This window comes from Haliaeetus albicilla, chromosome 10, assembly GCF_947461875.1.
Source record: "Haliaeetus albicilla chromosome 10, bHalAlb1.1, whole genome shotgun sequence".
Lineage (NCBI taxonomy): Eukaryota > Metazoa > Chordata > Aves > Accipitriformes > Accipitridae > Haliaeetus > Haliaeetus albicilla.
Window position 1 is genome coordinate 21,450,758 of NC_091492.1, and position 24,119 is coordinate 21,474,876.

Here is a 24,119-nt window from a genome sequence, read left to right on the forward strand (position 1 = left end):
GGCTTTGGTACGGGGACAAAGTATAGGGTGGGTTGCTTTTGCTGCTTTCCTTTCAGTTCTATTTCTCTATATGGAGAAAAGCAGGTTAATGAAATGTGCTGTGCTGGGACGGCGCCTGAGGTCTTGCAGCAGAGAATGACTTGCCTCCTTTGGGTCTCCTTCCCCAAATGTTAAGGTGCCTATATGTCATCTTCTGCACTCTTCCTATTGTCAACTGAGAAATGTCTGAACTGCTGAGAAGGGGAGACATGGGAACAGTGGCATAGCACCGCCGAAAAGTTGCCTCTTCTAAACAAGATTACCTGTGCAAAGGGGGGGGTCTTGCCACAAAAGCAGCTCAGCAAGAAATCAAGTAAAAGACAATGAAATGTGTGGTTTGCATGTGTAAAAAGATGGAGGAAGCCATCTCCACTGACCCTGTATGGGAGACGGCTCAATTATCTTTGCAGTTGGTACAGTGTGGCAAATTATTTTCCTTTGTCTGAAGTGGGTGGGAGACAGAGTTCAACTAAGCTCCATAAATTCATGGATGGAAAAATGACTGAGCCACCATAATTAATAATTAGCTGTAGGTCTCTTATAGCAGGGTTTTCTGTGATATCTGTTGGCAGCATCTGGACTTGGCATTTCATTTACATTGAAGTCCGAAAGCTTGTGTGCCTTGTTAATGCAACGTGCAAATAAAGGCATGCACTGCTAGAGAGTTCCTTAGCAAGGGTGGAGTACAGCCGGAGGAGAAAAATGGAAACCTTTTGTCTCTGGTGTATCCTCAGCACACTGGTCTCATGCCCCAAGTCTGGAAAGTTTAAACCTTAGGTTTATTACACAATAGGAGAAATACACTGGAAAAGAATAAAGTGTTTATTATCACATACCATTTGTTGCAGAAAAGAATTTTAATACATGCCTTTCTCTCCAAGCTTTATAATGCCTAATGTTTTAAAATATAAATTGTATCATTATAACAGGCATATTCCAGACTTCTGTTTTTTATTTTAATGATCTGTAATTAATAATTCATAGGTAATTTAAATAATTAACTTTGTGAAATGTATCAGTAATGTAGTAAGGAAACACCATTTTTAAAGACTACGCATGTTTAAATCAAGGATTTAAAGATATCATGACATGTATGAACTCCAAATTGCTTGCTTTTCACTGTCAGTAAAATATTTATGTTTATTCCAAGGGACACACTGCTGTGTTGAAAATACCTATTAGGTGAACAAAGTAGCTATGATTTATTTATAGATATTTAGGAAGAACGGGTTACCTAATTTGGGCTTATTTTTCTAACTCAGATGATTTTGCCAAATCATCTCATGTTATTTAAGAGGGCTGAACTTCAAATTTGCTCATTTTCTTGAAATTCCAATGTGTATTTAAAAAAAAAGCTTACGTTCTTCACACTACAATGCATGTAATCTTTGCTCTTTCTTTGTAGCGTTAGCCAGCCACTATCAGCGAAATAAAGTAGATTTAACTTGGGAAAGGTTTTCTTTCCCCATGTGGGCTTTTCTGAGAGACTTCAAATTGCAATAGAAATGTTATGGGAAACCCCATTGTGGAGGTGCAGCACTAAGGGAAGCCACCTATGCTGGGGTTGAGGATTTGCATCCCGGTTTAACTTGGTTATCGCATTTACAGTGCTGACAGGATTTTGATGTCTCTAAACCAGGCGTTGTCCCTTCGAGGCAGTGAGCATTTGCTGCATGCATCACTTTGTGTCTGAAATACAGATGGAGGCTGGAAGATTTTTGCTTGGCTTTTTTTTTTTTTTTATTTTTTTTAACCAAAGCAGAAAGATAACTAGTGCTCCCGAGGAATGTTCAGGAAGGTGGTACGTGGGCTTTCAGCTGTGGGATAGGGGCACGGCAGCCAAAATCATTCTGCTAGAGTCAGCCCGAGAACAGGGAGAGTGTCAGGTTCAGCACTGCCAGGCTCGCTGCTTGCATCCAGAGGAGGTAAAGAGAAACAATTTTTTTCATTACTATTTTTTTACATACAGTTTCAGACTAACTTGAAGGCATTTAACTGTACTTACGCATCTGAAATTGTGAAGGAAGAGATGTGCAAATACCAGTAATGTTTTTGCTTTCCAAAAAAGCCTGAGAACATCCCCATTTCTTGCAAACAGCAAGGTTACGTTCTCCCAGCCAGACAGGCAGAAGGATAAAGCACTTACTGGGGTGGGGGAGACTGAAGGATTGCACTAAAATTTGCAGAAGTGGGTTAGAGGAGACTGGGTGTTAATGACTAGCAGGTTTGTTTAATAATCTGTCCTTCTTGCTGGTGTTCCATCAGAAATGTGCAGTTTCAGGCTGGGAAATACTTCATTGACTGATAGGGACAGCAGTTTGGTTTTCGGATGTGATCCTGAGAAATGAATTTTCTGCTGCCAGGTTAAGTGGGTTATTGTATCTGCCTATATGTTGATGCTAATGTACAATTAGTCCAGTGTCAAGACACTGCAAGCTTGTCAGTATACCTCCTTTATGCCTTTTTCTTTTCTTTTCTTTCCAAACTACTCCCTTATTAGCTAGTGTTTTCTGTGGTATTCAGCGAGAAGCCTATCCTCCTACAGGGCTGGACACTCCTCTTTCCTTGGCTTTATCAATTTTTCGTGTGGTGCTGACAGATTTCCAGTGGCTGGTTTCTCAGCTTACACCATCTCGGGAGACTCCTCACCAGCTCTCGGTACAGTAAATTGAGGTGTGGTCTGCAATGGCAACTGTGTCTTCGTCCCTGCTCCTGCCATGCAAGGACGTGACATGGGCAGAAATTCAACATACAGGTTTTATTTGTCACTGCGTTATTTGAGCATGGTTTCCTCTTAGAGGGGGAAGAATGCACAGCTACTTCTCAAGAAAATGTGGAATAACCACGATGCTAAAATGGCAGCGAAAGAAATAAGAAAATGGCGTCATCAGTGAAATTAGTTTCGATGGCTTGATTTGAGGGCATCCTGCCTGATGCGAGGATGTTTTCAGCAAGAGGTATTACATTACAGGCTTAGTTATGACTATATAATGAAGATTTTAAGTCATTTAAATCTGTAGTTTTTTCCTCAGTATTCCCTTAAAAAGCGCGATATCAGAGAGGTGGATATAATAGCTTATTCCAGTGGATGATCAGAAATTATCTTTGTTTGCATGCTATAAATATTTTTAATATAGGGTTGCATTGTGGATCTCAAGCCCATTGGAATTACCTCATAATTAAATTTATTTAAATTAAACTCCAAAAAGAGCCAAAGCCCTGAGTTTTGTTTTGATTGTGAATCTCTTGATGCATTTATGATTTTTCTAGGGTTGTATTTTTTAATTGGGATACTAATACAAGGATGTTTATAGTGCAGGGGAGAGACTAGCTGCTCGTCATGGCGCTGAGCAAAGCTCCACACCAAGGTCATCCCTCTGCATTTAAAGATCTTGAGGAAAAACAGATAGCCATGTATTTAGAAACTTGACAAACGAGCTCAGATTTCAGGTTGTGTGGTTTGTTCACTCTGTGCTGATGCCATTGCTGATGGTGAAACGCTGGTGCCAAAGGAGATGGGCTTCTCGTGGGTCCTGCTGCTGCTCCTGCTGGCCTGATCTGTGCGGAGAGGTTCCCTTGCTGAAGAAGTTGTATTCCAAGTGAGGTGACATTGCATTTAATTGCCTTTGTGACATTTTTGGTTTCTTTATCTGTATTAAGACAAATGGAAACGCTGTTTGAGATGCTTTCAGGTGTGAGGTACCAATGCTAGCCAGCTGAACAAGCTCCTTCTGGTGGCTCTGGAGTAATGTTTCCTGCTGCTGTAATTGACTGGCAAGAGCCTGTCCGCCTTCTCTCTCTAGTTCAGATATTATTATTTTTTCTTTGATTTTCTTCCTTCTGTTCTTTGCATGACCTCCAAACAGGTTAGGGTTATTCAAGACTTTCTGTTTTGTTATTACACAAATTTCCTTGGTGCTTTGTAGCTTGGTAGGACCTGGAATTGTTGTTGAAAAGCTCCCAGTTGCATTGTAGGGAGAGAGAAAATGAGTATATGCCTGGGGAGGAAGAGAGGATCACTAGAGAAGGTAGCACTGTTGCTTACATTCTTTGTTTGTATTAACAATTGCTGTCAAAAATGGTCTGTGCCATGGAGACTGGTAATTGTATGTGGAAGAGACCCTCATTCTGAGCACCTTTGCTGTAAAATTTTAGATTAAAAAAGGTATTATCTTAGTGTTATGCCATTAAAGTGTTTGACTTTGAAAAAAGCCTACTAAACCCACTTGTCACAGCGTTCCTGTGCGCTGTGCAGCCCAACGTGACATGGCAAAGATTTTCAGAGCCTCAGAATGAGAGACTAATCTGTGTAATTGAAGTTATTTTGGTTTCACTCTGATGAAGGGGAAAGGCACAACAAATAGTATGGATAATTACTAATATTTTAATAATTAGCTACACTGTATAAGTAATATATAAATTACATATATTGCGATGGCTGATATGTTTTGGTGGTTTTTAGAACCGAGTGTCCTACTTCACTCAATCATTATGCTTGGCTTTGTTAAAGCTTGCAAATTTCTCTGACATATTTTGTAAAATCTTAAAATGCATAGGAACACTGCAATGAATTGCCATGTTATGAGTTAAGCTACTTGTAAGCACAATTTTAAGTGAAATTGACATCTCATCATGCATGAAAGCCTGAACTTGCTGAGCATCCTATGTTGAATCAGAAGAAACTAAAACTGAGTGGAGCCATGTTTTGTGCCAGCAGTGATGATCTCCGTTTATATGCAGAACAAGCAGTGTCATGTAGCATAGCAGAGACAGTTCAATTTTGGGGCTGCTGTGTGAGCACCTGGCACAATATTCTAGCAGGAAATCTGAGCAGTGGTATTTTTCTGGATGTTTCCAGTGCGATAAAGCTGTGCTCCCTGTATGTTTCATCATAAAAGTTGCTTGTATTTGCTGCAAACACCTTGCACTCTCCTTGATGGCCGCATGCTGCAAATGCATTTTGGAGGACTGCAGTTGGGTGTGGGATATGATGGTGCCTCTCAGTGCTGGGGGATGGTTTGATGTTAACTGATGGTTTGATACTAGCATTCGGTGCTTAACAGACGGTCCTGGCTGAAGCAGGAGCTAAGAGGTATTTGTATTTCTTCCCTCAAAGCCTGTACATCTAAGAAGCACATTTCCAATCTTCACTTGCCAGATCCACATGGTCCCAGCAAGCGCATGCACCATCTGCCCCTGCTTCTCTTAGGAGCTGATCTGTGATTTCCTGAGGAGTGCTTCTTTCGGCAGTTTGAGTATTTCCTGTGACGGCTAGAAGGAATAATGATATTTATCCAACACAGCAAAATCCAGTGTTCCTGGATATGGTCTGAAGATTACTGTGAAAACTGCATAAGTTTCACAGATCAAACAGTCTAAAACAGTAAAATAATACAGAAAAATGTAGTAGATTTTTGCATTGCCGGCACTAACCTGCGGCAGAGAGCACTTTGTAAATATTTGCCTAAGGCTCACTCTGCAACACAGATTAAAGGCTAGGCTGTATTCAGAACTGAGCATTACATCAATGGCATGGTGATGGAGGGGCAGGGAAGCCCTATTCCTGCCCCAGAACTTGTCTCCAGCGAAGGTTGCTGCTGCGCATCTTCCACGATGCATGCAACCTGTCGAAGAAGGCTTGCGGGCAAATGGCGGTGCCTCCTTTTCGTTCCGCAATGCGTGCTGCTGCCTGCTGAGCGTGCGCGGGGAGTTGTGTGCATTGCCAACACACTCAGGTTCTAGCATGGTGTGCATCGACTCTTGCTGCCACAGCAAGGTCCATGTTGCTGCTCTCCATCATGAAAGGTGACAGTATTGCAGCTCTGCAAAATTTGATTTTGCTGGAGCAGAAACCTGCTTTAATAAGAGTGAAATAATCTTTAAAATTGTTCCTGGTCACGCAATGGAGCAGAGACTAGGCCGGGGTTTGTATATTTTAATGACTTACTGCCACTGAAACGCTCTCTGCTTGCAGTGTGGGGAAGAGCTCTCCTACCTTGGCTTTCAAACAAATTGAATGTGAGTGTCGGCTACAAGTGTGGAGTACAGTCATGGTGCAGTTGGTGGATGTGCTTCGAGACCTGTGTGAAGGCAGGTAGCGGAGCAGCAGCTCTTCCCCCAGCCCAGTGTTTGGCTGTATTATCACAGTTTTGTGTTAGAGCTATTAGTCTGCGTGTTTTTCCCTCTTAAGCTTCAAGATGGCTGTTGCTTTGAAAGTCTCTGATGCAGCAACTGGCTCTTGGGTCTTAGCAAACTGTAAACCCTTCTGTTTTTTCCCTGCTTTTTCTCCTATTTAGTCAACAGTGAATTAATTTTTTAGAAAAATGTTGCAGGATTTCCCATTCTAAACATGGTGGTAAGGAACCCGAGAAATACGTATTGTAGTTTGACAAGCTCAGCTGTCTTAAGCTAGGAAAATTTTGTATTGTTAAATCCTTGAATTGAACACTGTATACAAGTGTGGGATGAGCCTCGTTGGACCTTGCTTTTCAGTGGACCTTTGTCTGTGTACAACGATTCGTTCCCTGTCTCTCATGCAGCTTTGAAGCGATGCTGACTGGTAAACCACCCTTCCTTGGGTTCTTGTCCTCTCTTGAGGATCTGTGTACTTGTGCCCTCAGTCTGCTTTGGCTGCATAGCAATTTTGCCATCTGAAGTCTTCTAAGGAGAGCGCCAATTTCACAAATGCTCTTAGCTCATTGCATTCTGTAGCTGATACTTGGGCAGCTGCCTTGCTGCTTTGAAGGACGCTGTATTGCACAGGCCAAGGTATGTAGTAAAGCTGCTTATCTGCATGTTTTTAGCAAAAGCTGATGCTTTCTGCAAAATGAATCTTAGGAGACCTACAGAAGCTTCCAAGAGATGTTGGTGTGATGCATGCAAAAGAAGAGTCTGAATAGAGAAAAATATTACCTGTGCTGCACTGGGATGTCCCCCTCCTCAGGAATACATCAGTTGGCCACACCATTGCTTAGGGGCCCATCGGCTTATCTGTTTAAAGCCAGCCAGTAAGCATTGATGCTTGTGTCAGCATAAACAATAATTTGGATTAAAAAAGCAATAATATATGGTATGGTATGTTATTGTGGCAGTGTGTTCCAGGTAGTTTTCCTTCATTTTCTGTTTCCAGAGAGAACATGGCCAGGAGGGCTGTGCCAGGGTGCACCACCCGGAGAGTGTGCTCAGACATGTGCACGTTTGCAGAAGGATTGTGTTTAGCAAATAGTTTCTTAAAATTGCTAGTAGAGATAATAAAATTAGGTGCTTCATCTGGAGATACTGTTCCCAAACCATTTGTGAAGAGTGATTTTTGTTAACTGTATAATCGTTATACCTGCTGGTCCTTTGCAGGATTCGCTGGATCTAGTGGAAATCTAGCACTTTGAAATATTTTAATCAAAGAGCAATTGACTTGAAATGGCCCCAGATTGTTCATTTCATTTTCTCCTTTCTTCCCCTGCCAGTGAAAAAGTAAGCATTGCTGTCAACATCCAAGGCCTCAGTATACTATTTGGCAACATTTGCCTTCTCTTGACAGCTTGAATACTAAGATCAAGTATTAGAAGTATGGCCTGGCTGATGGGAGTAATTAAGAGACTTCTATCAGCCAGGAGAGAGTTTACTAACCTCATTTACTGCGGTAAATGGAAGAGACTTTCAATCTCCTGTCAAAAAGAGACCATCAGTGCATGCATGCCCTTTCGTACTGATAATGAATTAGCTACTGGAACACTTTCTTGCTGGAATTCAGACTGGAGCAAGGCAGGTGCCGGTTTCTGTCACATCAGCCTGTGTCAGGCAGTGGTTGCCTGAGATGAGACATGACAGTGGAGCAAGAAGCATGGTGAGAACAGGGAAATGGCACAGCCTCCAAGGGGTCCTGCTCCTCCAGTGGTAAACCATCCTTGCGCAAGGCAGAGTGGGACTGGATTTCAGCAGAGGGGGGAGGGTGTGAGAAGATCAGACTGAAATCCAAGGGGTAAGAGATCCAAGAGGAACTGGAATGTGCTGGGGAAAGGTGCTGAGAGCCAGTAGACGTGCAAGAATAAGTGGGACTAGCTGGAAAATGGGAACCTGAAAGTGGGAGAGTGCCTGTGTCCCTGTTTTGCAAACACCATCTCACCAGATATTGTACAAAGCGTGTGTAGGAAGCATTCAGCAGTGAGTGTTGCAGAGAACCTGTGATGGAGAAGACTTGTGCTGCTTCCTTCCAAACTAGACACAGGAAGAATGTGTGGGAGTCCCACAGTAACAGAGAGGAAAATTAAATGCCACTCACTAAAGCAGGACAGCGTGATTAGGGCTCTGTGAGCTTTTTGTGTAAACCTGCCTTGAGGAAGTAAGATAAATTTTCATTTTCAAGCAAAATCCAGGCTACACTGGGATCCCTGCAATGGCAGAGCTTGTGCATGGAGAGCTGTAAGGTGAGGATTCCACCTCTGAGGTTTTAGCGATGCTCATGTTAGCTATTCTTATCTTGGCCATCTGTCACTGTGAAATAGCCCTTTGTCTCCTAACAATATCTCTGTTCTCCTCCTGCTTCTCTCTTTGGATACTGAATATGAAGCAATGTCTCATTGCTCGTTGTACAATCAGTAGCATCTCCCCAGAGAGGGTGGCTTGTGCGATATGGGTCGTGTAGTCCCTGTGCGTGCTGAACACCATACCTCTGTATCCTTGTGCAGTCTGCAAGCATTTGTGGCAAAGTCAAACTTTGCCTCTGGGATTGCAGAAAGCTTTTAGGGCACATGTAACTTGGTGAGCACAACCAGAACTGTTCAAGGCCCAGACTTAAGAGATACGTGAACCCTTAAAGCTCTTATGTGGCCTGGGATTTTTGAGGACCAAAATTCTCTAGCATAAAGCACATCTTTTCTATCTTTCTGCCCATCCTTGTTCCAGAGAGCTCTGCTTTTTCTTAGAGTGGATGGACACTTGTGTGTGTTCTGTGAAATCTGAATTTCCAGTGACCAAAGCATAGTGCACCACTAGGTGGCAATGCAATAAACTCAGGGAATAAATACTGTTCTAGCAGCTGGACACTCCTCCCTTTAACGTGTGAAATTTTGGCCACCAAAGCCTAGAGTGACAAACCCTGGAGCTCTTTTTTGGCCTAACTAAGCAGAAGCAGTCTCATGAGCAGTAGCAGGAGCCCCAGCATCAGCTACTGAAACTCCCTCTTCTGAGGTTTAACAATTAGGCTGTAATTAACTGAAACAGCAATTGTCACGCTACAGGCATAATGTTTAGCACAAGGCATAGGGCAACCTTTTTAAAATATACCTCTCCTCAGTGAGGCATTACAGATATTATTTGGAATGTGTGAGGATTTTAATTTGCTGAAGGAGTAGTTTTTGAGATTGAAAAAGACAATTATCATCACCTAATTGGCATTTGGTGTAATGTAATCCCTTAAACAGACCTAGTGAACTCTCTGGGAGCTGGGAGGTTTCATTAAGAAAGATACTCAGCCTGGATTTACTGACTTCAAGGGAAGTTCAAGCACATCTTAAGTTACTCTGCTGATTACCATCATTGCTGTGTACCTTTTTGGGCAGGTACCTGCTCAGCTCAGGGCATGCATCTCACCAAGGAGAGAGGGGAGGACCAAGGGCAGTAAGGTAGGACTTGTATCTCTTGGGGCTTTCTGGAGCCCAGTGCTCACAGAGCAAGCAGGGAGCCAGGCCACCCAGGACCTTTGCAGGCTGTGGTGCCTGGCTTGGTGTGCTCAGCACCTTCCATCGCATCCAGATAGCTGTGTCTTGGAGATGGTGGGCATTTTTTTGCCTGTAAAATTAGCAGCGTTGTTAGGATACGGCAAACACACAGTGTTCTCTGCGGCTTCAGATCCCTACCATCAGAAATGGGGCTGGGTCTTCTGCTCATATGTTGGGGTGTGCTCTGAAGGTCTGGAATCACTGCTTGTTATAATTCCAGATAGGTTTTTCTCCAATTCGGGTTGGAGGTAGGTAAATAAAATAAAAAAACAACTGGGAAAAAAACCCACCTTCTTGCCCTCCCAAAGTCCTTCCACCCGTGCAGACATGGACAAACATTACAAAACCGTGTCTCCATCCCTCCCCACCTTTCCTGTGCGGAGCTGAGTTCAGGTCTTGGCTCGGTTAGGTAACTGCGGCAGCCCTTGCCTTGGTGACAACTGCTGTAATAGTTGGTCCCCAGACATGTGCAAGGATCTGGATTTAGCTTCCCTTTTTCAGATTGTAACTGCGCTTCCTCTGTGGGCATTGTCTAAAAATAAAGCGGGGCATGGTGGACGATGAAATGAAGAATAGGTTGTGTAGAAGTGTCTGCTCTCTTCCATATGTAATTCAAGGGCTGTTTCTGGGGGGACCATATCGCACATTCGTCTCGGAGGATGGCAGTTCATTCTCTATCTGGTATATGGAAAGGGGTGACACTCCTATTTCCAGCTGAAGGAGGTCATGGGCTGTCCCATACCTCAAATGCTTGTTGTTCTACATATTTCAGAAGGGAAGGGTGTAATACCCTTTATTTCACATACTAGGTCTGGGTAGCAGGAAGGCAGACAGCATACCTATGTGGCAGAGTTTCCTGCCAGATTTCTTCAGTTTGGGGAGATTTCAAACCCTTTTCACCTTCCAGAGCTAAGTAGCAATCTGTGATACCTGTGGTTTCGTGTAGTACTGCTGCCGTAGTGTTTCTAAGACCTACCGTAAATATGTTTTCCAAAAGGTTCAAATCCCTATGACAGCAAGTTTCTGTCCTGCCACAGGATCTATGGTCCTCTGGAGATCCTAAGCTCTGCCTGGGTTATATGGATCACTACATATTGTGAGATTATTGGGGCAGGAACCGTTTATTTGCAGGAAGATGTGGGGAATGAAGGGCACGAAAGCCTCCTGATTGGTGCCAACTTCAGTTGGACTCTGCTGCAATTGTGTATCCTTGTTGTAAATGCATAAAGCATGGTACATTGAATTCCCACTCCCTGGGTTTGTTAGTGGCTCTTAATTTTAGAGCTGTGGAGTGAGCATGCAGACTCTTAAGATATTAGCACTTAATGGAGTTGATAATGTTATAGTTGATTACTTCAGAGGGAGACAAAGGCTTCTTTTCCTTTTTTATGATTTGAATAATGATCAAGTTGAAGTCTGGGAGTACAAATCAACTTGGTTTGTTTAATTGGCAATGTAACAGTGAAAATGCAAAATAAAGATATTCAAGTTAGGGTGTAATAAACATTTCCTGTTTGTGTGTGTTACTGCAGTTTACCCCATAGCTATTTGTTTAAAATTCAAAATATCGTACATTTCCTAGTATGGGTCACAAAAGTAACCTTTGGGATGAGGAGCTAACAGCTCATCTAAATCAGTCTGTTCATGTACACCTGACCTCTTTGAGATTTACTGATATACTGAAAATTAAAAATACAATTCTTACATATTATTTTTCACCCACTGCAGCTGTATGCATGGAGAGAGGCTGTGCGGTAAACTTTTACTGTATGCTTTCCAACTGTTTAGTTATTTCCATCCTTCCTCAACTGACTATTTTTAAGGCTCTTTTTCACAGTTCCTTTTGGGCCTCTAAGAGCGCCACTCCTGCCTGAAGCTGCTGAGTCAAAAAGTGTGGGTTTTGGTTTTGGGGTTTGTTCCCCCCCCCCCCCCCCCCCCAACATACTCAAGTCCAACAATCTTATCTTGGCTTATCGCTCCTACCAGCTTTCATCCTAGCTCCCTCAAATGGAGAGCAAGAGGAAGCAGTTGCTGGGACACAGAGATAAAAGAGAATAGAAGCAGGACATTTCAGTAGGATTTAATGCATATTGAAACAGGGGATTAACGCATTTTCATTTTCACATTGCTCTGTATGGGCATCTTACTGCACCTCTGGTGAAGTAAAGTGACCTTGAAACTTCTGAAGAGTGGATTGGGGTGAGACCTGCAAGCACTTCTCAGAGTTGGAAGAGCTGAGTACTACAGTATGTATCTGATGTTAGTGCAAGGCTGATTTTTTGACTGAAGCTCTGTTTCCCCTTTTCTGCAGGGATTCCTGAAGAATGAAAAAGATAATGCATTGCTGTCAGCCATTGAAGAGTCTAGGAAGAGGGTAAGTTGGAAGCAAGCACTATTTTTTCCTTAAACCTCCCCCCCCCCCCCCAAAAAAAAACCCCAGTGGGGTCCCCTAAGGAGTTAATAAATTAGATATTTAATAAACTACTGGAATTTAAGATGACTATATTGAGAATATAGAAAAATTAGACATTAGGAAATACTTGCTTAGAATTTCCAGAAGAAATACTTGTCAGCTTTATTTCGACTGCAGTATTTTGTAGGGTCAGGAAGCTCACAGTGTTAAATCTGTTTGAACAGAGAAGCTGTTGTTCGTAAGGCACAGCACGCTTACTCCAACCCCCTCTCTACATGGATGCTGCCTTTTCTAGAGGTGATAATGCCTAGGACATGGGGTTTATTTCCTTTTTTGCTCCGAGAAGTGCCTTGTGCGCCAGCTTCCCGTACAGTGATGACATTCAATGTATTTATTGTAGCTGTTTAGCCAGGTTACAGTAGTTGTTGAAGTACATATTACTACTTTCAGGCCTATGCAGCAGAAGTGCTGCAAGGTTTAAATCTTGTGTCTGTAGAAGAGCCAGAACACCATACTGCATCACATTGTCCAAAGGAAATCTCTCATGTAAGGGGGGGAAAAAAAAAAAGCAGCTTTTTTTAAGCAGTACAAAGGAAAATGCTACAATAAGAGAGTAAGAGTTGTCACTTAGGTTCAGGGTTTGCTGACTAAAAGTTATCAGTTAGGCTCAGGGTTTGCTGAGTCCAGTTTTCTTCCCTTGAAAGGAAGTACTTAGTCTGTAAGAAAAAAAGACAGAGTTAGCCTTCCCCCATTCATCTGCTGTCTCTTCACCTCCAAGCAAGTAGCTGTTTCGAAGATTTTTCTGAGCTGGAAGTTGTTTTCTGATGTGAAATTCATCCTGTTTCTGAATCTATTTATACTTTTGGTATCTGTCATGTTCTGGGGCAATGAGTTCCACAATTGAATTATGCAGTGTGGAAAAATGCTTCCTGTTGTTTGTCTTAAAACTGCTGCTTGGAAATGTCATTGCATGCTTCCTAGTGCTTATGTTACGATTGTTTCCCTCCATGTACACTTGGGACATCAGGTTTAGAACCGAGCCTGTGTTTCTTTCAAATGATACGAAATAGTACTTAAGCATTATTAAATTATTTTAATTACATATAATTATACTGTAATTATTGAAGCATATTTAAAACCCTGTTGAAATGATTACAGTGAAGGTAAGGATAAGACCTATATTCTACCATGAAAGTATAAAGTAAATTTATATAATTAAACAAAGAAACACAAATCTCGTGCTCTAGCTGCATGCATGCACCATAATTAAATGTTTTCCAAATGTCACTGTCTCTTATCAGTTCATTTATACTGGGGAACATTTTGCCCCTTAATTGACAATATCCTAACAGTGGGCTGTTATGAGATGAAAAACTTATTCAGCCAACCAAGATATTTAGTTATGTACAATGCAGCACAAAGCTATGTGAAAGACAGAGAAAGTTGGGAAAGGGAAAGTAGTGGAAGATCCAATATAGCTTATTGTCTATTTAGAATTAATGGAAATATTTTTATTTCCTGTCCCGGTATACCTGAGGCTACTAGTTAGCATCACCCCAACAATAACAGGAAAGGTAGTGAAGCATCTTCTCTATTATAATGCTATTGCCAAAATAAGGAATATTGAGGGGAAAAGCTGTTTCCTTCCACGAGTGCCCCAACTGGATCTGAAGACAATGTAGCACATAAGCCATTTTAAAGGTAAAAGGATGTTTTTTCTTGGGATATGATTTTCCTACGTGCTTTTCTGAGTTGTGTTCCTGATGAGAGAGACTTTCTGATTCTTTGTCACTTGTTAATTTTCCTCAATACTTTTATCCTATTTCCCATTTAAAAGAAAAACATGCTGGTAAAGACCTGAAAATGAAATATGAGCAATAAACACACATCTCTCTTAAGAATGCAGTAGGTCAAATCTTTATAGCCTCCAGGGAGGTGAAAAACTAGTTGCCATTAGAAAAGTTAGTCTCAAGAAACCACACGGATCAGTGATGACCTGGATATTTTGTGCGTGCTGCTAAATTAAAGAAGCCTATCAATTTCCAACCTGCTGAGTTTTGTGTGTATTGCAGTACCATGGAAGAGACACAGATTCCCTGTTTTGCCAGCTCGCATACCAGGGTATGTGAGAGTTGTCTTAATGCCACACAGACCTATTTTCTGAATCCCTTCGTGCCTGAACAGGAAGGCTGTTAAAATAATATGCAGCACATCATTAGCTCTTGAGGGCTGATCTGGTTGATTTATCTAGTTGCTATTTTCTGTTTCATTTTTGAGCTGGTCTATTAGTAGCAGAGCTAGGCAGCTTGGTGTTTCTATATGTTTCTTAGCTCTGGTTCTTCTTCACCAACAGACTTTTGCTATGGCTGAGGAGTATCACCGAGAATCAATGCTGGTTGAATGGGAACAGGTGAAACAAAGGATTCTTCATACTCTGCTTGCATCAGGGGAAGATGCTCTCGATTTCACGCAAGAAAGTGAGGTAACTTGGTCTTTCTAAACACTGTGCGTAGTCATACACAGCATGTACACAGCTGGCACTCCAGCTCTGCTGAAACCACCTCTGGATTATTCTGTAGCTACAACTGTGTGAAAATGAGAAATATCAAATCTTTAATTCCCGAATGGCTGTGACTAGCAGAATGCATTGTCTAGTGAAATATCAAACCTTTATGATTGTTTTTATTGACTAATGGGTACAGGCAATGGAGCTCCTATTGCTGAAACTATGTTTTAAGCAACATACATGCAAGCTGGAAACTTGGTTCACGCTAACACGTATTAGGTCAATATACACAGGGGACAGGAAACACATTGGGGTGAACTTCACCTTCAGGAAACCTTTGCAATGCTAATGAGACCAGACAGTTTCTCAGGTGCAACTGTGCTCGCACATAGGTCTTAGAGTGTCTCTTTCTATTATCACTGTGTGCTACGTGGGACTTATGGCTTTTCTTAGGAGGCTGATGAAGTACCAAACGAATATTCAACAACAACAACAACAAAAGAGCATGCTTTCCTTTTTACCTTGCTGTCTCATGCAGTGCAGATTAAAATTTTGTGCTGCTAAGACCTCTAGTGTTCAGCAATTCGAGGTTAATCCAGTAGTGACCAAATCCTTTGGGCAAGACTGACCCCATGTTTAACATGGAAAGGTATTGACTAGCAACTTAAAACATTCCTTATCTTCTGTTAGAACTTAAAACTTTACAGTTTATTCTTTTAAAGAAAGTGCTTGTTACACGAGTAAAGCACAGTTACGTGCAGAGTTGAGAACTCTGCTCCTCTGAGCTAGAGGCATCGGACATCAGCTGAGATCCCTGGAGCACAAAGTTACATCACAGCTCCTGCACAATGCTCCATGAAAACTGCAGCCTTGAGAAGAGATGTGATAGGGGATGGGGGAGTGCAAGTTGCCGTGCTTTCAGGCCACAGAACAGGCCCAGTTTTGTGGGTTTTTTCCCACACCCCTCCCTTTAAAAAAAAAAAAAAAAAAGAAGAAGAAAAAAAAATCTTGTTCATTGGAATGACTTATAGAGCTGCACAGTACATTAAAATAAAAGAAGCCCTTGGTGTTAATGGGGTATGACCTGTATAGGGATTTGGAAATAATTAAAGTTGTTAATGAAATGTCCCTTTCTGATTACTGTTCTTTTAAATATAGGTTAATCCCAGTTAGCATACATCTTTTTATAGAAGCTGTCTTCGACCGAAAGTATTTTACTGATACTTTACTGTGACTCCTTGGAAGGTTGTCCAGCTTTTCAATATTAGAAATGCTAAATAATGCAGGCTGAATTCATTTAAAACTAGGAACAGCTATCCCATTATTTTAGGATGTGAGTCTGAAGACTTGGCAGCTATTCTGATAGCTTCTAACATCTTTGATTTGTGTGAGTTACTGGTGTGGGGTTTTCCTTTTGAAGTGTGGATATTAACTGCTAGGAGAAGCAATTTAATAACCTACTCTGAAAAGGTAAAACCCCTTTCCTGATGTTTGTGTCAAATGGACACTATCCCCAGTCCATGGCACTCAAGATGCCAAGCATGAAGTTGGTGGGAGGGAGGAGGGGAAAAAACCCCACCCCTCTAATGTTTTTCATGAATGACTCAATGTACACTATCACTCAGTAATACTCCACTCTCTGTTTCAAAGCCCTCATAGTATCACTATGTCATTTCAAGAGCATTTAAAATCCTTGATATATTCTAGTCTTAGCCTCAAGAAGTCAAAGGTCTGAGAGGTTTGAAGTGCATCTACTGTGTTAAAAGCCTGTTATCTAACCTCCCCACAGCAGGTTGTTCTTCTAAAGCCTTGTTCCAGTCAAATAAGTTTTTTGTGTGTGTGTGACACAAACAGACACAGCCTGTAGAATATAGTAGAGGCTTAATTGATATCCTCTGGAGATGGAGAATCAACTGAAAAGGCACAGATCCAAACGCAGCAGGGGGCCGGTCTGCCTGCAAGCCAATTCTCAAGCTTTGGGCAAGCTAATTTGGGCAGAGTGAAATACCAACACATTATTCATGGAAATAAGACCAATTAACAGGCAAAGCTCATGATTCAAAGAACCTAGCGCAGGACTTGCTATTAGGGTTTTCTGTTCCCCCTTGTCCTCCAGCCTGGCCTCTTTCCCCGTAAGGGAAAAACAGAGCTGATAAAAAGGTACTTCTTGGGGGGGAAAAGGAAGGAAAGCCTCAGTTTTGTTTTCAAGGTATCAAACACCTCTGCTCTCAAGGCATTTTTTCCGAGTCTTGTTCCACTAGGTGCTGAGGCATTTCTTTTGTCCTTTTATTCCATGTTTTTCTTTCTTCCACCCCCACCCCAAGCTCTTCCACTCCTGCTGTCAAGCAACCCGCTCCTGCAGTGATGGAGAGACACTGTCGCTCTTGGTTTCCATTCTGCCCCTTTGTATCATGTCTTCATATCCCTTAAATCCCAAGGACACCAAGATGCTGTCTGCTCCCCTGCTGCACCTCAGTGTATATTGATGGTGTTTCTCCAGCTTGGTCTCCTGCCTAGTTATTCACTGCATCTACTGGCCAAGCCATTTGGAGTGCTGACAAAATGTCTGCCCAGACTTCTGCTGAGGAATGTGCATATGCATATGAGGGTGATGAATAATGCATCTTTGTATGCACACGGTTTGGAGTGCAAGTGAGGCTGAATGCTTGGCTGAGTACAAATGAAGGAGGACTCCTTTGAAAAGCAGCATCGTTAGGCTAAATGAATTTAAAAGATAAAAATGTGATGGCAGTGCAGTATAGCTGCAGCTTTCACGAATGGATAATATTCAGAATAAATATTACAGTTCTGAAGAATATTTTGGAAAGACCTAAATTCAGAGCAGGGAGAAATAAATGTGGTTGATAAAAACAGCACAAGCCATTTAAGCAATATCAGACTAGAGATGCAGAAAAAATATGTGTGTGTACTTGCACTTCTGCAGTCCTTTGTGCATTACCCACTTTTCTGTTTTTCCTTTTGCTGCTCCAGTTAAGCTTAAGAACCTAACCTGAAACACAATTCTTCTCGTATGCAGCTAGCTGCTGTTTTCAACACATCTTTCATAACCTTTTCCTTGCTTGAAAATTTGATACGTTCTGACTTGCCACCAAAGGATATCCCCTCCCTTCCCCAGATCCCCCCCTTAGCTTGTAGGGCATGCCTCTTCAGACTCTGGTTGCCAGCTACAGAAGGACTGCATGCACAACTCTCCATTTCTGCAATTCAGGGTGAAGAGTGGAAATGACCTTCCCCGCTCTGACTCATGCTTTAGTTTTCCTTTTGAAATTTCCTTTTAGCACAGCCATGAGATAGTTCAGTGAGCTAGTGCTTTTTTTCAGTTTAATAATTCAAAGATTAAGCCAGAATGCAAGTATGAGATGGAAAAAATAGGAAATAAGTTTGCTTCCATGGCTCTTGGCATAGGAAAGAAAAGCATAAGAAAAGCAAGACAAATTCTGGAGTTCCTGATTTTTTTGCTTTGCTGAAGTGCCAAGTCAGTGGGCATTTAAAGAATTTAATTTCAGTGTGGCAGTTCTCAGCTGTGGCAGATTGTTAATAAGTGATCCTCAAATCATAATGGTTAGGGTAAAATTAAAATTGGATAAAGGAAAACCCAAACCCCAGAGCAGTTATTTCTTAGTTTCAGGTGTGCACTTCTGAATTCAGACTCTTACCTGTGGGTTTTAACCCATCAGTCATATGCTGCACTCTCTTGGCAGCCATGTGGATGCTCTTTGGTGCTGCAAAGCAGCAGCAGGAGAAAAAGGAACCAGATTCACAAAACAAAGCCCCAGTCCTTATGTTTCTTGTGTTTGGGCACTGGTTGAAAAGTGATGCTAAGTCACAATGTACCCTTCTTCACTTGCTTTAGAAGATGAAACCTGATCAGTAATTAACGACAACGTCCATAATTTAGTGTTACTTTAAATAACTCTGCAATTTATCTGGCACAGCATAGGGGAAGGCTGCAAAGCGCTATTTCTGCCATCACGTCTGTTTCCCAGGAAACCTGCTTTAACAGCTTCTTTGTTCTTTAGAACAAAGAATTTGTCATTTTTTAGGTGGGTTTAAAGGAATTTGTGTCAGATGATTTGGCACTGAAAGAAAAACGCAGATGCTTCCGAATATCAGTATCCATTAAGACTGACTGTGGAGAATATTTTTAGTGTAAGTTCAGTTACAAAAAGAAAAAGTGGGATTTCTCTGGGGTTTTTTGTAAGGCATTTTTATACTGCCTAAGGTCTAAATGCATCTGCCTGATTTTATAATCAGGTTGGACATAATTTAAATAGCACTATTACTGAGAAATTAATGCAGTAATAAACTGTTTCCAACAATTTAAAAGGATTGTCCAGGTTCATCTTTGATACCTTCATTCATTTATGTTTCACTATATCAGGGACAGACACAACTGAGTATTTTTTATTCTGTAATCAACTGTTGTATGCTATGCAGAACGCAGTAATCACAAATATCACAAAGTTCTTATAATTTCTCAGTAGAGGTCAATGCCCTTATCTTCACATATAAATTCCTAGCTAACTCGGAACAGCTTCTTGGCCATTGCAATTGTGTCACTTTATTTGTCTTTAAATTTTAAATTGCGAAAATTTTCCTGATCAAAACTCCTGGATTGGGACAGTGTAGTCTTTGCAAGAACATACGCTCATGAATGTAAGGGAGGTCCTACACAATAGAAGATAACCTGGCTTAGACTGATATCAAATTAAAATTATAAGTGTTTGGGAATGACTGAGAGACTGTTCAGTCATAGACTGATCGGTAACATGTCTGGAAGTTCATATATTTGTATTATTTCATTCCAAGTTTGGGATACAGTTCTCAAAAAGTGAGATTCTTTTGAAGACCCTGTCAGCATTTCATCCTCATTCAAAACAAGAAACCGAATGATGACACCATCTGCAGAAAAGCTACCCATTTCTTGGATCTTTTCCTGAAATCCACGCAAGCCAGGTCATGGCAGGAACATTGGTCCTGCTGTGCTGTGGCTTGACAGGTGTCAGCAAAGCTGAAGTCTAAAGCCGATTAAACTGAAAGTGAGAACAATGATTTTTTTCCATTGCATTTGGGCTTTGTGTTGTTTGTACAGGTAGCAAGTTGGTCACATTTAGCTGAACTCTTCCAGGAAAGACTAGAGCATGTCCTTAAGCAATACTCGAAGGTGATCCTATCTAGAAAATAAAGTACTGACCTTCTGGGTAACTGATGAAAGAAAAAGTAAAGCTATTTGACAGTATTGCTGAGGTGCAGTATAACAGCTAATGAGGATGTGCAGCTAGCCATAACTGACTTTGATGGTAAAAAGCTTAATTTTAAAACTCTGCAGATCTACCTGCTCTTTCTTGGAAAGAGTTACTGATTCCAGTTTAGAGGCGTATCAATGGACTTGAGTTATACAGTAACAAACCACGGCATAGCAATGCCCCTTCTCAGTGTTTGCTCAGCCGCTTTCAGTATTTAGCTTATGTACTTTGCATCCTCTCTCCTGGTAGAAGTAAACAACCATCTTAGATCCTCATAGCTGTGCCGAAGCTAGACACCTGAAGTAAGCTGAGCAAGGTTTGTGTGGAGAGGTGACATCTTGTTATCGGACCAACTACACCTGGGAGAGTCAAATGAGCTGTTGGGTTCAGAGCCTGAAATTCAAAGGCTGTTGCTTCAGTTTCAGACCTGAAAACATACTTGCTTTTCTGAAAGCTTGTCTGTTCCTCTTTGCTTGCCCCAACTATGTCAGTTGGCTTCATAATAAATATTATGCTTGTCTTTTATCTTCAGACCATCATGGCTGTAGCACTGCTTATGAAGCAGCTGATATTAAAGGACTGTTTACCTTGAAGGGATCTGTCTTTAATATGATTGTACTTTATTTTTCAAATCCAAGACTTGCAGTGCTGATGCTGAAGTGAAGAATTACATTTTTAGGAAGCAGGAAACATCAGAGTGTATTGCATAGTTATTTGGGAGTATTCTTTCCTCCAGAGTGGTGAACATCCGTGTTCAGTGGTGGCTGTACTGAAAACATACCTGTGATTTGTAGCGAATATAGACTATTATGTTTTATAAAAGAGTACGAATTCTCCATGCCATGACTCGATCAGCTGTCCCTCCCTGCTCCGCACTGAAGATATCTCAATCCTGGCATAGTCTCTATGGGTAGAAAGGTGATTTTTTTTTTTTTTTTTTCTTTTTTTTCTTTTTCGGGTCAGGATATGGCCAGCATCCTTCTTCCTCCTGCAGCAGACCGGCAGTGGGGCACTTTTCAGCAAATAATTGAATGCTGCAGTCCCATTTTGTGTCTGTGCCATGGTACTGGGACAAAACTGGAGTGTCAGATTTGCTAGACTGGATCCATTTGAGCTGGTCCATTGAATTCTGTGTCCTTGCTGTGATGGAGGTGCAGACTAGCTGCTTCGCAGCAAGACACTAATGTGACAATAAGCAACCTTTCAGGAAATAAAAGGAGAGAATTAAAATTATAAGATGCTATCAAGAGACACTGATGTCCTGATTCTAGAGAGCTAATGGCTGGTTTGTGCAGTGAATAAGGAGGATTTCTGTCACTTTAAAAAGTTTAAGCTATATTGGGAAGATAATGGGGTATTGCAGTGAGACTATGCATTTTACTCTGTAGATAGTCCAAAACCCTGTTCTTAGTTCTGTCAGGAACATGGTTTTGCTGTTGTTCTTTAGGAGTAGATATATCGGTAAAACGCATTGCAGTAATTTTATACCTTATATCTTCTTACACGCTTCTCATTAAACAGCCTAGCTACGTTGGTGAGTTGGGTCCTCCAGGTCGCAGCTCTTTGGACAATGTGGAGATGGCATATGCTCGTCAGGTGAGTGGAAATGAAAAAACATAGTTAAACTTTGTTTTCTAGAGAGAGAGAGAGGTGGGGAAAAAAAGATCTGTGAGCATAGTGTGTAAAAAGATATGATAGGTAAAACATGAAAACGTCTGCCTGGAGTTAAAACGCAATTCAAAAATACAGACATTTAGCCTGACTTTTTAGAAGTGTACTCATTTGTCTGCTACAGGATTTTTCTTGTCAAAAGGAGATCCTGAACACCATATATGACTGTACAAATAATTTATGCTCATAGTAAATGGAAACTCTTTTAACCTTTAAAAAAAATATTTTTTTTAAAAATTCATGTCAACATGTAATTGTACACAAATGAAGACTTTCTATTCCCTTTATTTTCACATGTGGAAAATCATTTTTCTGATGTGTACGTGTAAAAAGAAACATGCTGAAGTCTTAATCCTGATGTTTGTCAAATTATATCCCTTTTTAATGGCATTGCTTATGAGAAGTTTTAGTGCATCAGCTATGAATTAATATGTCTGGTAGCGTTAAGACTCTGAAAATTTTCAGGGAGAACTGATAAACCTTTACATAACCATTTTGTTACTTTTGTTATTTGAGATGATCTGTTTACCAGTACTGGTGGAAACAAAATGAAAGAGAAGGACTTGATTTTTCAAAATGGAATATCTGAAACAGCGTAGACAAAGTGTTGCTAATTTGCACACAATTACTGTTATTGTGTACATTGGCTCACTCTTTGCTGAGCCAGATAGCAGCTTGTACATCTGTTTTTCTATGGCTGCATTCAGTTATGGTAACTGTGAAGAAATGAGTTGCAAAACAAGGTGCATGGTTGTGCTCATAAAGTGTACATTTGATTTAGTGGTTGTTAATAGTACACTAATTTGTTTCATATATACTGTAATATACCTGCATTAAGGGTCTTCCTTATAGCATAATTATGTCTGTAGTTTGAGGCTATCAACATTATTCCCTGACGTTTTGTGAATATGGGAAGCCCAGCCTCTCTAGCAGTACTAGTTCCAGGGGTAGCTGCAGAGTCACCATGTCTTCCCCATGGATGGGCAGGTGGGCTCGTCACGTTTATGGTTGGCGTGCAGGCTGTTTGTGATGTGCTGTGGAAACGTGGCATTCATGGCCAGGCTTCTGCTACCAAAACACTTGGTGCAGTCACCGTGTGCTCCCAGCATGCCCTCTGGAGAAGCTGGCCTGGCTGAGCCGTCCTTGACATCATCTTGCTTGAGTGCAAAAATACCTGGGTTTCAGCACTGGATATGGGGCTCCTGTGGTTTCAGTTGGTAGTTAGGAGTCCTGGAGCTCAGGCAGTCCATGCTGTTTCAGTTTATTATCAGCCATGAAATGCGTTTTAATCACACTGAAATGACTAATTGTTCTTCATGGATAGTTCAAACTGTTTCACTGAAACATAGTGAAGTTCACATGTGTGATTTCACTGATGCTAGATTCTGGTCACAGTCCTGAGCTCTGCAACTTGTTTGCACGCTGAGTGCGTTGAAGTAGTAGTGCATGCAAAAGGGACTTAAAGTATGATGGCACTGCCTTTCTAGCATTGAGAATGATTATTTTCAGATGTAGCTAGAAGGTCTTTGGGCTGAGAGTAGAATAAACAATAGTAGAAGTAGCTAAATTAAGACCAAGATTTAAATCAAAATGGGTGTGTGCATGTATATATACATTTAAGGGCAGGTTTTGAAAGGCCAGGTTTCTGTTCTCCTTCCTCTGTGTCATATTTCCCTGAATACTGCCAGAAAGCAGCAAAATTCTGTTTCTTTTATGTCAGCAGGTAGGAGGCTGCCATGTAGGGGAATATCACAGCCTCCAGTTGTCAGGTCTCTTCTGAATCTTTGTCCTCCAACAATTACCTGTAATTAGTCTAACAGGGCATTCAGTGTAGTGCTTTGCGATGCAGAACCCCTCAACAGCTGGATTGCTGGCTACCTTCAGGCAGGCGTGGGGATTTGGCATGTTGTGGAAGCGGGTTGGTGCTGATGCCCATTCCTCTTGCATTGTATTAGAAGCGGCTAATGCGGGTGGGAAGCAGAAGGGACTTGCTGGGGGCACTCTGTTTCTGAAGCCTGGTTCAGATTTTGTTCCTGTGGCTGGGGAGGGGGAAGGAGAGTAATACATATTGTTAAACTTGCTTACTTTCAATATGTTTCAGATTTATATTTATAATGAGAAGATAGTGAATGGACATCTGCAGCCTAACCTGGTGGACCTTTGCGCTGCTGTTGCAGAACTGGATGATAAGGTACTGCCAGTGAGTTAACATAAGGAAATGTATTTAATCTGTTTTCAGCTATGATTAACAGCCTGCTGACATTGGTGAAAAAATACTGATATTGCCAAAAAAAAAAAAAAAAAAAAGGCATGGCTCCACAGAAAACACGGAGCCAGTACTGGAGTCTTCTCTAGTACAGCAGGGCCCACATGTGATGAACTTGGTCATGGTGAAAATTTCTTAACACAGTGAGGAAAAAAAGAACCTGGTTTCACTGCAGTGTCCCATCATGAGTGATGAGCTGTTGGGGAAAAAAATTGCTTTTCATTTTAAATGTGTTCTGTTG

The 24,119-nt window shown here is 41.4% G+C and overlaps 1 protein-coding gene across 6 annotated transcripts in view; it reads left to right on the forward strand.

Annotated features, from left to right (window-relative positions):
- The window catches only part of NUP93 (nucleoporin 93), an 85,677-nt gene that overhangs the window by 39,943 nt on the left and 21,615 nt on the right, over positions 1–24,119 (forward strand). For 5 of the 6 annotated variants that reach the window (XM_069793768.1, XM_069793771.1, XM_069793769.1 and 2 more), the window contains 4 exons: positions 12,067–12,129; positions 14,522–14,650; positions 21,463–21,537; positions 23,714–23,803. In XM_069793768.1, the coding sequence (XP_069649869.1) occupies positions 12,067–12,129; positions 14,522–14,650; positions 21,463–21,537; positions 23,714–23,803 (357 nt within the window). Of the gene's footprint in view, positions 1–1,941; positions 1,965–12,066; positions 12,130–14,521; positions 14,651–21,462; positions 21,538–23,713; positions 23,804–24,119 lie in introns of those variants that run through there. The other variant, XM_069793772.1, reaches the window with a different exon arrangement.